The sequence below is a fragment of the Poecilia latipinna genome, unplaced genomic scaffold, assembly GCF_001443285.1.
Source record: "Poecilia latipinna isolate Pla-1442-1.1 unplaced genomic scaffold, P_latipinna-1.0 Scaffold1361, whole genome shotgun sequence".
Classification (NCBI taxonomy): domain Eukaryota; kingdom Metazoa; phylum Chordata; class Actinopteri; order Cyprinodontiformes; family Poeciliidae; genus Poecilia; species Poecilia latipinna.
The window spans coordinates 216214-233243 of record NW_015113977.1 but is presented as its reverse complement, the minus strand read 5'-3'; the positions used below and the strand labels follow the sequence as shown (position 1 = coordinate 233243).

At 39.9% G+C, this 17030-nt stretch overlaps 2 protein-coding genes across 3 annotated transcripts in view; one reads left to right on the top strand and one right to left on the bottom strand.

Moving 5' to 3' along the window:
* lipg (lipase, endothelial) overlaps positions 1–1228 on the bottom strand; it is an 8200-nt gene extending 6972 nt beyond the window's left edge. The window contains exon 1 of the mRNA XM_015056170.1: positions 924–1228. Within this exon, the coding sequence (XP_014911656.1) occupies positions 924–1002 (79 nt within the window). The 5' untranslated portion in view covers positions 1003–1228. The remainder of the gene's footprint in view (positions 1–923) is intronic.
* A 4590-nt stretch (positions 1229–5818) lies between these two features.
* On the top strand, positions 5819–16433 carry LOC106962029 (E3 ubiquitin-protein ligase KCMF1-like). Of its 2 annotated transcripts, none has more exons than XM_015056171.1 (7): positions 5819–6011; positions 8286–8453; positions 10210–10349; positions 12867–12968; positions 13729–13909; positions 15132–15450; positions 15975–16433. In XM_015056171.1, the coding sequence occupies exons 1-7, from the start codon at positions 5996–5998 to the stop codon at positions 16300–16302; spliced, it is 1254 nt and encodes a 417-aa protein (XP_014911657.1). In that variant the 5' UTR covers positions 5819–5995; the 3' UTR covers positions 16303–16433. The 2 variants fall into 2 exon arrangements, with proteins under 2 accessions (XP_014911657.1, XP_014911658.1); XM_015056172.1 differs by lacking the exon at positions 5819–6011 and adding an exon at positions 6529–6700.
* Positions 16434–17030: the final 597 nt, after the last annotated feature.

Sequence of the window (17030 nt, the reverse complement as noted above, 5' to 3'; positions counted from 1 at the left end):
TGAACCTGTTCCCCCCCAAAAATTGGTGTTTAATTCACAGGACAAAAAAAAAAAAAAAAAAAAAAAAAAAGATACAAAAAAAAAAAATCATGAAAAAGTTGGTATTAGAAAATGTAAAAAAAATAAAATAAAAAAAATAAAAAAGACTCATTTGGATCATGCGACTTTAAACTAAAGCCTATTCAAGGTCTAAACTTTGGCACTTGAAGCGGTCGACCGGCTGATGCAGCAGACATCTGCTGCACAAAGGAGCGCAAACCTGCATGGCCACTTCACTGCCTCTCACACCGCGTAATTACGGCATTTTACACGCCTCATTCAGACCTGAATGCCACATTTCTGAAATGACCCTGCTGCTCCGGTGCAAAGATTCTCTTTAACCAACCAGAACCGAGTCAAATAAAACTTGCCCCCCTACCCCCCCTCATCCGGACGCAGGAGATCTAATTTAATTCAGCGTTTAATTGACTGGTCGAGTAGATTTTAATTACAAGCCCCCGCAGAAGCTTGCCGCGTGGTGGCTGCCCATCACCACAATTTGTTCAACACAAACACCCTTCAGTTGGGCACAGTGACCAGAATGACTTCAGCCGAGCGGTCCGGAGTAAAACGCGGATTCAGCGGAACACATGTCCAAATGGTTTAAACAGACAGAGGTGGGGGAAGAAACGTGGCGGGGTGGAGAGAACCTCCTTCAAGAGTCTAAAAAAAGGACACGTCGCAGTCTTGGCTCATTAGATCCATCCCGGTTTTCTGCTTATTCTGGATGGGTTTCCTGTTATACATTCATCCCATTCAGGGCGGGAACTGTAAAATGTATTAAGAAATCACTAAAGGTTATTGTCAGCTATGTTAGAATCAAGCAATGCCATTAAAAAAAAGCAGACAAAGAAATGAATGAACAATAGACTTGGAGCGCTTACCTTTAAGAACACTGTTTTCCCCTAAAGCGGACGACACATACTGTAGAAAAGTCCATAGTAAAAATATTTTGAGATTCATTTCTCAATCACAGAGGAGAGGAGAAACACTTTTAAAAAGCTGTAAACGAGTCTAAAATGTTCTGGGTAGAGGTTTTTTTGTTGTTGTTGTTGTTGCTCCTTGAGGCAACGCAGTGAATGTTGATCCAGTGACAAAAGGGGACAGAGAACCGGCGCGTCCTCTTTTTGGATGCTCGCCTCCTGGAGACCGACTCTACAACTACTTGAATCTGCCGGCTGAACGTCCCCTTTTCAGTTTTAAATACGTTCTCGTTGTAAGTCATCTGATCATCGGCTGATCTATCGTGGATCTTATTGGTCAAGCCCCCGATTGTTTACGCTGAAGGGCGTGGCGTCTCTTGAATGGAGAAGGAGTAGTAGTTCCTCACGTTTTTGTGGTGACGCAAACCCGGGTGGCATGTCTTGTCAGATGCCCTGTAGCTGTTTGACGCTCACGGGAATCAAACACAAACAGTAGATGGCAGAAACAAAGCGGGGGGGGGGGGCCGCAGGGCGTTTGTTTTCTTGTGGTGATAAAAGCTGAGGATATTCTGAGCCGCGTCATGGAATGGAAACCATCCATCCCACCGTGGAATATATTTAAAAGGCCGTGTTGCGTGGGGGATGGAGACCCCCTACCCATACCCACACTGAAAGCATCTTTCCCCTATTCTTGGCGCGCAGCCAAACCACCAGCTTAGTGGACCAGTTTCAATGCAGGAGGCAAAGAATGGGCCCACTCACGCAAGGGGTCTACAATACAGTCAGTGTTTGTGTGTTCATACATCAGGGTCTACCAAAAGGAAGTGGCACCTGCCACTGCAGCAGCCCCCCTTGGTACCTGGTTCCTGTTCTATGCATTTCAACCACACAAGTAAATATGTTTTGTTAGGGTTTAGAGATCATAGTCCCGAGATAGGGTAGCTCGTGACTGTGAAGCTGAAAGAAAACACAAAGCTTTTTAATAGCACTAATAAAAAAATCACCTGTGCAACTTAATGTTGCAAAGGTGCCGCCAAACATCTTTGACACATCAAAAAAAAAAAAAAAAAAAATTTCTGCACATCAGAGTCTCGGTTACATTCAGGTCTGAGCTTTGACTATGCCATTCTAACACATGAATATGTGTTGATCTGTTTCTTATTTTCATCACTGATTTTGTCAACAAGTCCTTTGTGCTTTCTCAAAATACAAGTGAGATAAAAAGTGAGCAAGCAAACTTGGATAACAAATGGTTAAAACTCAGCTGAAAATGCTGATTTTTGCAAACTAATGAAAATAAGAAAAATGCTGACGCAGACCTGACTTTATTTGTATGGAAAGGCAAGGTGAAGTGGAAAAACTTCAACCTTGCGCATAGCAGATATAACTTCCATGATTTTTTTTTTTATTTTTGTTTCATGAAAATGTGTTGAAAAATATCTAAATAATCATCTGTGTGTTTTTCCAAATTTAACCCTTTTGCAGGACACATTCAATAAACAAATTTCCTGCCGTAAAAGTTGTCCTCGATAATTTCACATTCATCAACTGAATTCTCAATTAAATGTTGAAAGTAGAGCTGAAAAAAAGTTCCTAAAACTCATAGATTCATCAGTGTTACTTTATATTAACACCTGACTCACAATGTACTTTCTGATTAATTTGTTGTGTAGCAGCCTTAAAGACACAATTTGTTTCTGTTATTTTAGTTAAATATGTGACAATTTAAAAAAAAATGAGCTAGTTTCTTTTAAAGTTAGGAGAAACATATTGTTAAAATGAAACACACATATGACACAGATCAAGCTCTGCATAAACTAATTATAGTCTCCAACCGTCAACAACAAAAGCTGTGCGGAACAAGACGTCGCGTCCTGAAGTGTCACCTTTACAAACAAAAGGTCAGACCCTCTAGGTTAATTTGACATTTTCTTTGTCAAAAGTTGGTAAAAAGGGGGGGGGGAAAGAAAAGAAAAAAAACCTCAATGTCCTAAATGTATTTTAAAAAACGAGGACAGGGACACTGGATTGTTTGAAAATAATTTCTTCTATTTTTAGCCCCTTACCTATTAATAACTGTGTGCTTATAAAGCTTCACATAGCGTCTGAGGAGGTCACTGGAGTTCAAGCGGAGATGTCCAGGTCATGTACCCTCTCTAGTGTATAAATAATTTATCTGACGTCACTCAGAATTTCGAAACGCTGGAAGACGTTTTGGATTGGACTTCTTCGGGCTCGGTGGTAAGTCGGGACGGATGCAGAAATCTGAGTGAATAAGTCTGATTAAACTATTACTATCAGCCAGTCTCACTGAAATTATGTGCATTTTTTTCTATACTCTTCCCTGGAGCTTGTAATACCGCTGAAAGGAGGAAAATAGTAGTAAGTGCATTTAGTCATGTCTGCCCACCCATACAGAGGCCAGGATTCTAATAAAACAGTTAATAAATGAGAGTGAGAGACGGGCGGTGCCTTAGCATTGAGTTTTATATAGTTTGGTGCTGTTTTCTGTAAATAACTTATTCTTTTATATGTCTAGCCAAATAACGTTAAACAGGTCGGATCCTAAAATTGAAACAGTTGTTATTTCATATTCTAAAAATCCTTAAATTCTCCACAAGATTCTGCCTGAGAGGCATGTTTAGTGATTCTGGTTTAACAATTAAAAGATTAAATCCACACATTGAAAAAAAAAAACAACAAAAAAAAAACATTCATCAAACATCTTATTTCTTGAAGTGAAAGTAAAAAACGTTCCACAAATGTAGTTGACATTTTCTTTCATTCTGTTTCAAGCTGCAGGACAATGAACAGCGTTGCAGCTGTCACTTTAGAAACAGTCCTGGAAGTCATTAAGATTCTGCAAAACATGTTGCAGAAATAACAAAAAGCATTAAATCATACTCTTAAAGTATTCTTGCAGGACAAGGAAGGCTCTGTTGTGTAAGATTCATTGCATTTCCAGCACATCTAAATCCGGAGACGTTCCACGGAGCAAGAGGCTAAAAAGAAATCACAGTTTAGCCTTAATCATGAAAGCAGCAGGGATTCTTTAGTTTGCTGTAAACATTGAGTAAGATGAGCAAACAGAAAGTCATCTGACGTTATATTTATGTTTTTCACCTGAGCATGACAATGACACCAAAGCAAACCGACGATACGTCTCCAGAAAGAGCTCCATGTGCTTCTCAGAACATGTGGTGATGTCAGAACCTGGCATTCATGTTTACTTTGACAGCCAGAGAAGCCTTCAGTGAAGGCCTCGTGTTATTCTTTCCGTCCACTCAGCAAGATGTCAGGTCTCGGTCTGGGAGCCAGGTCGGTTCTGCACCGTGCCGACCTGTCCTCAGTTTGTTCTGTGAGGTCTGCGCGGCAAGGAACCACTACACGAAACTTAAATAATCACACAGAGCAGAGGTTGTCAAGGACAGCAGAAAAAAAACCTGCTTAAACATTTTTCAGGTGTCAGGCGGAGCTTTGATTCATCCTTTAAAGCCTTTGTTAGAAACTGCAGCAGTGAAATATCAAATTAGAGCAAAGCTCGCAGCGTCTGCAGACACTTTTGGAAGAGGCGGCACGCCACTTGTTTCTGAAATTTCTAAACTGAGCTAAATTATAGGTTTCCAGTCGTGATGTTTAAAGGTGACCTTGATGTTTTCAGCTAAAGCGGGTGATTGAGTACAAGGAAATAATGACACTGTTTTATTAAATGGAAATATTTCAAAGGGCGACTGGTTGGTGTGATGGAAAACACTGCTGCCTCACCTCAGTATACTGCCTGGCTTGCATGTGAGGCACAAACCAGGCAGTTCTACCTTTGCTCGATGGTTGCATGTTCTCCTTGTTATCTTTCTGGCATTTCTGGCGGTATTCCGTCCATGATCATAAAACTGTAATCAAAAACATATGGGTCGTCTTGGGGATGAACTGGCTATTTTTTTCCTCCCACAATTTATTTGTGTTTTTCTTCTTCTGGATGTAAACAGAGGATATAGTTGTTAACAGAGGACAGGGTGAGGCGCTGTGCTGTTCATGCAGAGCTCATGAAAGGTGCATCCTGATGGGGTGTGGGTGTGTGATCAGAATGCCTCCACAGCTGGGGTGTCTATCTCATTTTCAAAGGGCCAGTTGTGACAGGATGTATTGATAAAACTACCCATTAACTACCCTATAGCAAACTGTTAAAACACTTACTAAATAGCTGTCTTTGCATTCAATGAGTTCCTCTTTAATCAAATAATAGAGAACATCTTTTCATACTGATGTAATTTGACAATATGTAGAAACACCGGGCTTTGATTTGATTGATGAAATAACATTTAAGCACACAACTGTAATCTTGTAATCTATCTAGGTGTTCTACTAGATTCTACTAACTAGAATTTAGAGAGCCACATAAAAATGTATGGATTTGGCCCCTTGGCCTTGAGTTTGACACGTGCTCTGCAGACTTAGCCCTTGAACATTAGAAACTCTCCAATATCCAGGGAGAACTCAGACTGTATCGCTGCTATCAGCTCTAGTCTGCATTCGAAGGTGTTGGATAAGACAGAGGTGGTTGGGCATCTGAGCATCTGATCACTACTCAAATGATCAAATCTGACATGTATGGATAAATTGAAGTTTAATGTTTAGACTCTAATTAAGTGTCTTTTTTATTTTATGTGTGTTTCGTGTGTATTTATTTATGCATATGAGCTTGAAATTGTATTAATCTGTACGTATTTTTAAAAATATGCGAAAGCTTGTACAGTTTAATAGTGCAGTCAGATATTTAGAAAATTGCCGCTTCAGTTTACGTCAGCCATGACAACTGTGGCACCAAAAGTAAGACAGCAGCGCCCCCATGTGGCCAAACCAGTTGGCCGGTGACACAGCAGGAGGCGGAGGGGAGCAGTGAAGCCAAACCGGATCCTTCATGAGGGAAGAGGCCAGGGACAGGCACTAGCCCCGGCTTCTCTTCTCTTCTCTCATATTATTCTGCATTGCAAGCCACGGGAGCCCAAATAGGGGGCTGAGTCAGTGTTCGTAGGATGTCCCGTCATGAAGGTAAGACCTAATTTTACCACAGACCGGAGGGCACCCCGCAAATTGTAATAAAAACGTTGACACAGTGCACCGTCGGCTAACTCTTGCTAGCCGACAAATTCTCTATTTGCAGCTCGTCTTAGCTAACGTTAGCTACTGTTAGCAGCGTGTGTGCGCTAAATGGTTAACAACCCATTTTGCCGGTCTTAAAATAAATATTTAATATAACGGCTCATCTGTTTGCAGTTACTTTGAGTAAATATTCATAATTCCACTTTAGTCAGCGCTGTCACATAGGCGGAAGAGGCTAGTTGAAGTTAGCCGAGTGCTAACTTAGCATGCCAGCTCTGCTATGTGGTAATGTAGGTGATCGTTGAGGAGCAAGGGGAGTGCCGAAAATAGGCAACATTAGAGGACAGCGGATCCCAGATGGCGTTGGAGGAGTGGAAGCTTGGAAATTATTCCTGTTAGCTGCTTTAGCTCCGTTCCTGGTGAAAGTTGGCCTGTAGATATCAGCTTCGTTAGCTAACGAACTGCAAAACTAACAATCACCTCGTCCTTGTCACCAACCTTGTTTGGCTTGGAGTTGTTTACTCGAATAAAATGTAAACAGATGTATTAACTGCGATATTACTATAAAGTTTATTCAGGAACATTGCACTGGCTTGTCAGTTAACATTTTGCCCAACGGTAGCTGGTTAGTTGCAAAGGTTAGTTCGGCCCTGGACGGCCTCTGTTTCCATGTTTGTGTTGTTGTTGTGAACTTTGCTGTCAGTTGTCGCCAAGTTATATATCAGAGAGAGTTGAGTAATTGTCCTGAATTTAAGAAACGCGTATTGACTGTGAATAAAATGTTTACCGGATTAAAAGGCAGGTCTAGTGTCAGCCAAGGTTCATACTTTCATTAGTTTGTTTGGAAAACAGAACACGGAAAAGTATTTGTGTTCCCAGATTTAATTCCCTTCAACTTCTTTTGTAAGATCATTGAATTCAGAGATCTCAGCTGCCTAAACAAACAAATCAGAGGTGAGATTTCTGCTGCTGGACAGTTTCTAAACGTTTTTAAATGGGTCCTTTAAATTTAGACTATTTGCTTTTTTTTTTTTTTTGCATGAAATGTTTTAGCTTCTGAGTTTGTCGGTGGCACTACCAAGTTTTGTTTGTTTAATTGCAGTACATTAGATAATGTATTTCAAATCCAAAAGTGTGAATGACACAGATTAAATTATTTTATAGTAAAGATTATGGCTCATTTTTGAAATGGGCTTTTCTTTAAATCACAGCCAGACTGAGCATTGTACTTGTGCATCAAATTAGCTGATATTGCTTGTTTATTTGGGTAATTAAAAACAACAAACTTCCCATAGAAGTGAGGATTTATCGTGAACAATTTTGAATTATTGTGTTGTCATGATAAATTCCAATTAATATTTAAGGGGGAAAAATGAAATATTTTCAATTATTTTTACTAGTTTTGTAATTTTTGTTCCATATAAACATTAAGTAATATCAATACATTTAAATAATGTGATTTAATCTGATTAAATGCACTTATTGTCTGCAGTGTAGTCATACAAATCACACTTCATTGTGTCACTAGTGTCCTAAAGAAGCCTGCTTTTAAATGGGGATGTTTTTATAGCTCCGTATTTATGCTTGTGGGACTTGATAATTCTGACATATAGTCACAGCAATAGTTACTTTTTTTTTTTTTAATTTGAGGCAATAGATCATTTGATTTTATCATAATCATACCAGTACCAACAAATATTGTAATAAAACTTTAGTTCCATATCCCTCACCAACATCTTCTCTTCTTAAAGTACATCAAACAGGATTTTGGTAGACCAGAACCACAACAATAAGCTTTAGTTATGTTGTTACAAATGAAAATAAAAAAATATATACGAGTGTTGATTCTAGGTATCTTTGTGTTCACCTCGAATCTCAGAATTTCTTCCAATTATATAATAGCTGTTTGGTTTAAATATGTTACGTTGACCAACCATCAGTTGGTCAGCGTTTTTTAATTCACGCGTTTTTGTTCAGCTTGTGAAACGTTCCTCTTTTTCTACGTACTGATGATGTTAAAGTATTTCTTGACTGTGTGCATAATGTAGCATGATGTTCACTGTATCTAAAAAACGGAAATGTGTGTCGCATCAAATGTAACGGTCGTTAATAAAAACAAAAGATTTATTTTTTTCTTGCATTAGATAATAGATTTAAACGTCTGCTGTCACAGTCTGATGCGGTCATTCATATTGTTGAACTTTTGCATGTGTTCTCCTTCAGGTGTGAGCTGCGACGCGTGTTTAAAGGGCAACTTCAGAGGTCGACGGTACAAGTGTTTAATTTGCTACGACTATGACCTGTGTGCGTCATGCTACGAAAGCGGTGCAACCACGACCAGACACACCACAGAACATCCCATGCAGTGTATATTAACAAGAGTTGACTTCGGTACGTGAAGCTAAAGTGAACATGAGGCACATTTTGAAAATGTGTATAACATGCTACATTTTGGCAGCATGACTCATCTGTATTTTTAATTTGAAGTAATTTGCCAGTGAAGTCTCTTAGGAATACGACGTTCGTATTCATTTGTAGTTCTGTTTCTGTAAACAGAACTCAATAAAGGTGTAGTTTTTTTCTGTCCAGAAAACATGAATTCAATTAATTAAAGTATTAATGTTCATGTAGTTGTAGGTATTTTGCTTTTGTCTCTGGTTTTGAACATAGATAATTGAAACCTGGCGGCTGGATATTTTGCATAGATCTGACTTGATTGAATCTTAGAATGTTATCTACTTTTTTTGACATATTTTAAATTGAGAGGCTTTAGTTTCCAAATGAACTTGCAGTACTTGTCGTTCCTAGACAGACTTAAAAAGACATCAACTTTTTTTTTTTAGTATTTTCCATGTCTGTGTGGAAAAGGATTGATTTTTCTTTGCTGTTAGCACCATCCTCATCACTACTGCAGGCACAGTAAAGACGCAATCAGGTTAAACTATCGGCCTGCGTATCTAAAAAACTGGACTATTTGTTATTTAAGCGATTGGGTCTTTGAGTTCTTATTCTGCATTTTTACATTTATAAATGCAGATGACCTTGAAAAACTTGAGCATTTTCTGGAAAACTTTGTGAGCAGTAGAACCCTGAGTGGCGCTGACTGACGTTGCTGCTTAAAACTGACATCCATCTATCCTTTTACCCGTCCATCCATGTGTCTGTCCATCCAGCTGTCCGTTCATTCATCTGTATGTTTGTCCGTCCCTCTGTCTGTTCAGCCATCTGTTTGTCCTTCTGTCTGTTTGGTCATCCGTCTTTCCATGGATCCATCAGTTTTTCTGTCTGTCCTTCTCTTTTTGTCTATTTTCTTTATTTAACAGACTAAGTCAAATTATGTTTACTCCAGTTAAGGCTGTCACAATAAGCAATTAATCATTTGATTCATTATATTGTGATGACTTTTGAAGGGCAATTTTGTTTAGAGACTTCATATGATCTATTTTGTTTCTGTTTTTGGTTGTGTGTGGTTTTTATTTCCTTTTTATTTGTTGTGCTTGGTTGTTTTATTTTTGACATTTAAAATGTCTTTCACTTCTGTTTTTAAGTGTTCTGTACAAAATTAAAGGTATTTTTAGTCTTTGAGAAGGCAAACTTGCGTTATTATACCATTCTAAATATAATACTCAGTAATGATCTCAAAACAACAATATTTATATTTTATCATCCAGTAATATTTGTTACTGTGTTACCTGACTCCACTTTCATTCAGATGTTAAGAATTAAGTAAATAATCAGACTGATTTATGTAAGAAGCTTTAGAAACAAATGTGTGGTTTAAATGACATTTTAACTTGATGACCACAGTTGCATCGTCTACCGGGGGTCTCGACCTCCAGTCTGTCATGTAACTCTTAGATGCATTCCTAACTCTACACGTCTCAATCAAGTAATTGAATTATTGCCTCAGCATGCAGTCAAGTCCTGCTTAGTGACCTAATTATTTGATTCAGGAAGGCTGAAGGAAAAAAAAATCTCTAAAGGGTGCAGGGCGTCACCGTTAACAACGGGTCTATGAAATAACAATCTGAAGATATTATTTAATAGCTTTATTAGAATCACAGATTTTTTTTTTTTTTTTCTTTTGTATTTTTTCTGGAATGCTTGTGTGCACGCCAGAGCTGAAAGCAGTTTGTCTTCGTTTCAGACCTGTACTATGGCGGAGAGGCGTTCTCGGTGGAGCAGCCTCAGGCCTTCACCTGTCCCTACTGCGGCAGGATGGGCTACACAGAGATCTCCCTGCAGGAGCACGTGGCTGCAGAGCACACGGAAACCTCCACTGAAGTGGTGAGTGGGCGCCTTAAGATCGGTCGTCTCCGTTTAACCCCGTATAAATGTCTGGCTCGACTTTACCGCTGAAAAAATAAATAAATAAATGCTTCCAGCTGCAGTCTGAGTAAAATAAATGGATTGCAAATAATTTGTGGTCGTTAAGTCTTAGTTTCAAAGCCAGTTCTGATGGGAAGTGTTGTCAGGTTGCTTGTTTACAGGCAGAACCGATAAACAGGGAAACAAATGGTTTATTGCTGTGAAATAATTCAGCACTGTGCTGTATTGTTTGATATTTTTCTCGTGTTACAGTTTTGCATACAGATTATGACAATTTTGCCGTCCTGCTATATGACCATTGTATCTGTTAGGCCACAGTGGAGAAATATCCCCAGATGTGAGAAGAAACTGATTTGCAAAGCTCTCGTGTAATAGAGGGGAGTTTGTTGATCCTGACTGTCAAACATGTAGCGTATTTAGTCACTCTAATTAATTGTTACTTCATCTGCACGGCTTTCTGTGTGGGAGACGCACGAACTCACACAAGATTAGGATTCAATTACTGTTTGAAACATTTTCTTATGTCATCATTTTTTTATCTTCCTTTCCTGGAAGAACTGAACCCTTCACTTTCAGTACACACTGCTGGAAATAACCATCAAGCCTTTCGCTGATCTTGCCTGCGTTTTGTTTGACAAGAGAGGAACTTATTGTCATGCAAGTTGTCAAAGATGGAGACAGAGGATGTGAAAAGGGGGTAATTCAGAGAGGACACATTTAGAAAATCCAGACTGCAGCTGATGAATACCTTCAACGGTTTCTTGTGAATTAAACAAGCAGTTAATGAGGTCTACCTGTTGTGTAATTAACTTAAGACGATACAGTTTAATTATTAAGTTGGGACAACATTAAACTATTAAAAGAGGAAGTCCTAACTCCAACACTTCTTATATTAGTGTGGTGGTTTATCTTGATGCTGAAACACAGACTTTAATTTCCATCAGACAATTTTCCAGGATCAGTAAAGACAGCTGATCTCTCAGGTAGACAGCAGTATGTAACATATTTTTAACTGTATTTCTCTTTATTCCAATGTTTGAACCTCCTTTGGTTAGTGTCTGTTGTAACATAAATATAATTTCAGCTAAAAACATTTAAATCTAAAGAAATTGAACAGCTCACAATCATCAGCATCACATTTCTACTCTTAATTTGTTGTGAAACATTTTATTTGAAATGTGAGCCACACATTTTCCACTTCAGCTCATAAACAGTTCGGATTTAAGTTCCTCTGTTGGATGGATTGACTCGGGTGACAGAGCTTCCATCAACACATATATTGATTTTTTTATTTTATTACTTGGCTTTTAAGATTAACTGAGAGTGGTATACTGCTGCATCACTCCAGACATCTCAGGAGAATAAGGCTTCAAGTGTAGAGTATTTGGTTTACATGGACAGAAAATATCACAACAAATAATGAAAATAAATTCTAAATTAAACTTTACATACACAAAAAGCTACTTTTCTAAATGTCAGTCTGGTAAACATGTTACCATTATAAAAAAAAAATACTGTTCTAGGTGCATTTTTCAGTAAAATGACATTTCTAAATCAAAAACAGATTTGATTTGAGAGTTGATGAAAATGAAGTTCTGTTTCCCCGTCGGCTACAGAGTCTGCTCGTCAAAGATAGAAACTATTTTTATGTTGATCTGAGTGAGAAAAACCTTTATAAAAATAGTCAGAAATGGTTCGGGTCATCAATTTACAATCTGACATGCTAGACCAAATCCAGGTTATTTGTTCTCATTCGATGCTACATTCATGTCGGAAACGTTACGTTTCCCTGGACAGAACTGTGACAGATTAAGGTGGTCTTTGAGTAAATAGAAATAGAGATGTGAACTTTTTTTTTAAAACATGAGAAGCTTGGTCTGATTTAAATTCAGACAGTTAGCATCACAAATTATATCTATTCACTTACTGCCAAAATAATGAAAGAATTTGATTTTCTTTTTTTTTTTTTAATTAATGTAAACTTCTGGTTTCATCTGTACGTAGTGTGGACTAAGCATCTACAGTTATTTAAATTTTTATTAGCATCAAACATATTGTGATTAAAACATTCTGGTCTAAACTCTTACTTGATAACGTTTGCAGTCCTTAAAAATAACAGTATTGAAATTGTTTCACATATTTATACACAGTTGGCTGCACAAGAGCATCAATAAATGTTTATTTACAATTTCTTAACTATCTTAATTAGTGTGCTGAAGTAGTTTATTATTAATGAGTGAGGCTTGCTTATAGATCAGTAATTGATATATAAGCAAATAGATCTGATTGTAATTTTTAAACTGTTTTTATTACTATGGCGATAACCATCTCATCAACAATTGGTAGTGAAGGGGATCTTGTCAGGATGTAATGTTGGGATCTATTGCTGTAATATTTCTGAAGAAGACCCAGTTGGTCGTTGTGTGTGGTTCAGTTAATATCACCATGTTTTTTTTTCCTCTTGCCGTTTTCCAGATATGCCCCATATGTGCAGCACTGCCAGGTGGCGACCCAAACCACGTGACGGATGACTTTGCTGCTCATCTCACACTTGAACACAGAGCCCCGAGAGACTTGATATCCTTTCATCACTCTGACAGTCACACGTATATTCAGAACAGCTTAAAAAAAATGTGTTTTTTTTTTTTTTTTTTTTGGTCAACTAGATTTGCACCCATTTAGTCTGTAAATCGGACATGCTTTATTTCTCTCTAAGCCTCAGGTACAATAAAGTATTGTACTGGTATTATTTGGTAGTTCAAAGTTCAGAAAGTGATTTCACCTGCACAATTCTAAGAACCCTGAACCATTTTAAATGTTGTTGTGCAGCTCGTAATGAAATCAGTTGGTTTGCTTGTCAGGAAGGAGCTGAAATACCTTGGTTCTAGAATAGCCTCAGGTCTGACCACATCAGCCTTGTGGTCTATTTATAGGACACTTTGAGCAAATGCTTCAGAGAAAACAAAAGAGGCAGAAATACTCTGAAATGAAACTCAGAGCAGGGCTTTCAGAAAGCTTTACACAATGTGTCTTGGCTTGGTTTGGGTTGTGCAGCCCGTTTCTCTGTGATTGGGAAGATTGGAGCAGGATGCAAATATGTTTTCAAATCACAGCTGGTGCTGAAGCTCCGTCAGGCTGTAGGAAGCACGTTCTAGTTGTTTTAATGCTGCAGTAAGCAAATATACAAGAGCCAGTTTTTCCAATGTGAATATCCTCTTAAACTGTTGACAAGAATGTTTTCTCATGAGAACATTTGATAAGATGTAGCTGGTTTTTTTTTTTGATACATACAGCAGATTTAGCTTCCAGTTTTTTTTTCCTTAATGGCGAGCGTCACGACGAGTCGAGCGGGGTGCGGCACGTGAGGAGGATGTTTCACCCCGGGCGTGGGTTGGGGGGCCCGCGAGCCCGCAGGTCTAACATGCATTTCACCAGCAGCACCACAGGGGGGCTCTCCACCAGTCAGAGCTCCTCACAGAGCTCCAACTACAGCAGAGAGGCCATGGATCCCATAGCAGGCGAGTAGACGGCTGCAGGCTCTGCTGGACCGACGTTACTGCAGAAGCTGCTAAAGTTTTTTTTTTTTTTAAAGATGTATTTTGCTCAGAAATGTCCCTGTCAAAGAACAACTTCGTTTTGTAAGTTGTCTTTAAGAACCTCATGTTGTAGAAATGTATACAAGTTTTAGTGTGGCCTAGTCAAAGCCAAGACACATCTCAAATTGATTTGAGATGTGTGTGGTTCATGCACAGAAACCCTTCAGTGCTGCTGAATTAAAACAATTCTGCAAAGAGCCGGCCAAATGTTTCCACATGTGTGCAAAAACTAGAGATATTACTAACATATTGGCATTGATCCGATGAATAAAAATGAACCGATATTAACATCCAATATTTATATTAAAAAAAAGGTAAATATGGGATTTCAATATCATCCCAAATTTTAATATTAGTGCAGCCATATGAAAAACATTGTCAGTTATTGTGAACACTTCAGGCAGCCCCATTTTGTTAATAAATAGCACAGTTGCCTTCCTTGTGTGTCGATGAGTGCATCAGTAATTAGCAGATATTTAAACCCTGCTAATGGCTTAATTGTAGAAAAAAAAACATATCCTGTTGCTTCACAATTTGCTTATAAAAGATGGAGATTTGCAGTAAAGTCAAAACCCTCATTTTGACTCATTGATATTAAAACATTTAACAAATTAATTGGTCCTGTCAGTGTCTGTGCTACTAAAGGGGACAAATTTGAGAGCAGTCAAAGCATCTTTATTCCATCTTCTTTGCTTAGTTTTAATCTTTCTTTTTTTTAAATATCTAAGGCATGTTTCAGTGGCTTTTAAAAAGTTTGTTTTGTGTGGGAGGGGATTGTTGCTGCGGTAATTCCTTGTTTATCCTGTTCCTGATTTTAATTTGGTTCAGCGCTTGGCATTCGCTCCGCCACCCCCAGCTGCGTCTTAATGAGGGCCAGTGTTCAGCTCCACACAGAGCGCCAGTGTCCTTTCTAATGACCCGCTGTACCTGCTGAGCTTTGATCCCACGGCTCTGGTTCTGGAAGAGGAAATTTGTCTGTGAACGTGTAGCTCACACCAGTAAAGAAATGAACGATTTCACGTTGCAGCTGTGTTGCCTTTTGTTTTTCTTCGTGAGAGCTTGCAGTCTGGTAATGATCTTGCGCTCAGCAAGGTCTTCCCATCACACTTTCTGACTCTGAACTCTGTGCGTCTGCTTCTCGTAGAGCTCCTGTCCCAGTTGTCGGGGGTACGGCGTTCGGCGGGGGGCCAGCTCAGTTCGGGTCCCTCTGCCTCGCAGCTCCAGCAGCTTCAGATGCAACTCCAGCTGGAGCGCCAGCAGGCGCAGGTGGCGCGCCAGCAGCTGGAGACGGCCCGAAACGCCAGCCGAGGGGGCGGCCGAGCCAACGCCATCCTCAACACGAATTCGACCGCCGCAAACCCCAACCCCAGCGCCAACCACACCAACAACCCCAGCCCCCACCCGGGGGCGACTGAGCCCAACACACAGCACACGGCACACAGCTCCCAGTTTCTACTCAGCAGGTAGGAACATCTACCCTCCGTCTGACACTCATTACTTCTGATGTGGCTTTTTACTGATAATTTCATAAACCACAGGATCCAGATACTTTGATTTGCCATAATTAGTTCTGTGATGCTTGGTTTAACAACAGAACGCCAAATGTCAATGTTTGATCTTAAATACCTCACTATGAACAGCAGGGGGCTCCAAACCATCTCTATGATGCAGTTAAGTGTTGAAACAGCAGGTGGATTATGTAAAAAAAAAAAAAAAAAATCACTACAGGCCCAATCGCATTCAAAGTACTGTGAGGTAAGATACGTTTAGAGGATTTTGAAGCATCTAAAACATGGTGACTTTGAGTCGCCTTGAATTTTATACCTTTCCTCCAAGAAGACAGACACACAAGGTCAGAATGACTTATGATCTCCAAACTGTGTTTCCACACAGGTATCTGTAAAAGTGCTAAAGGGTTAATACGTAGAACAGACCTCTAAGTTGATCCTTGTGTGAAGACATAACCGCTTCCCGTTCCGTCCCGCAGGCTGAGCGAACCGCGGCTATCTGAGGTGGAACGGCAGGCATGCGAGGCCCAGTGGGCCGACAGGAGCCTGTTCGTCACCGAGCTGCTGCTCTCCACGCTGCTGCCCGACGACGATGCCTCGGCCTCCTCCTCCGAAGACGAGGACGATTGTCACGGCTCGTTGCGAAACTTCGCCGACTTCGAGGCCATGGGCTGCGTGGAGGTGATGACGTTGGACGTGGCCCTGGAGAACCTCAACCTCAAGGAGACGAGCCCCGCCCCGAAGAAGACGAAACTGGCGACTAAAACGGCACCCGCCAAGAAAGAGCCCCCCGCGCCGCCCCTTTGATGACATGGCCGCTCCCTTTCCCCCTTCAATCCACCATTGTGACTAGCCGACTGCTCCGTCAGTCCAACTGCCAATGGATGACAAAGACTGCAGTTCTTCATGGCTTTTTTTTTTTGTTTTTTTTTCTCAGTGATTGTCATTTCAGTTCTGTCGCTCCCCAACTCCACCCCATGTTTTACTTTGTGTACATTGAATAAAAGTAGTGAGACGAGAGAATGTGAAAGCAAGCAAGCGTGTCGGGTGTGTGAGACAAAAGAGAACTATATAAATATATTATTAAAAAAAAAAAACTCTATATGAAAGTTGATAATCAGTCCCACATAACCCGTGTTTCCTCTAGCAGAACGCGTAGTCCGCTGTTTTCCAGAGACAAAAACTCGTCACACACTCACAGAAGGAGAGGAGGCCGACTGAAACCCCTCCGCTTAATAAAAGAAAAAAAAAAACGCTGCTGTGTATTTATAGATATAAATTAAAGTGCTTGGATGGTTTACCACAACTGAAGCATGAGCTTAAATCACCATGTGCCCATTTTAAACTGCACAGTCACCAGACGGGGAGGCCCTGACTAACTATCAACTGTTCGGTGCCGCTTCTCCGGCATCTTTCCACCACACACACACACACACACACACTGACTGTTTTGTTAACCCTAATGTCAAAGTCTCAAGCCCCTCCCCTTTGTGTGACACCAACTTTTTTTTTTTTTGGTTGTGTGACCTGGCTTT

Excerpts from the sequence above, each read along its gene's own strand:
- LOC106962029 (XM_015056171.1), top strand. Across the intron at positions 8,454-10,209 it reads ATTAACAAGAGTTGACTTCG|ACCTGTACTATGGCGGAGAG; the intron begins GTACGTGAAGCT and ends TCTTCGTTTCAG. Across the intron at positions 15,451-15,974 it reads TCCCAGTTTCTACTCAGCAG|GCTGAGCGAACCGCGGCTAT; the intron begins GTAGGAACATCT and ends TCCGTCCCGCAG.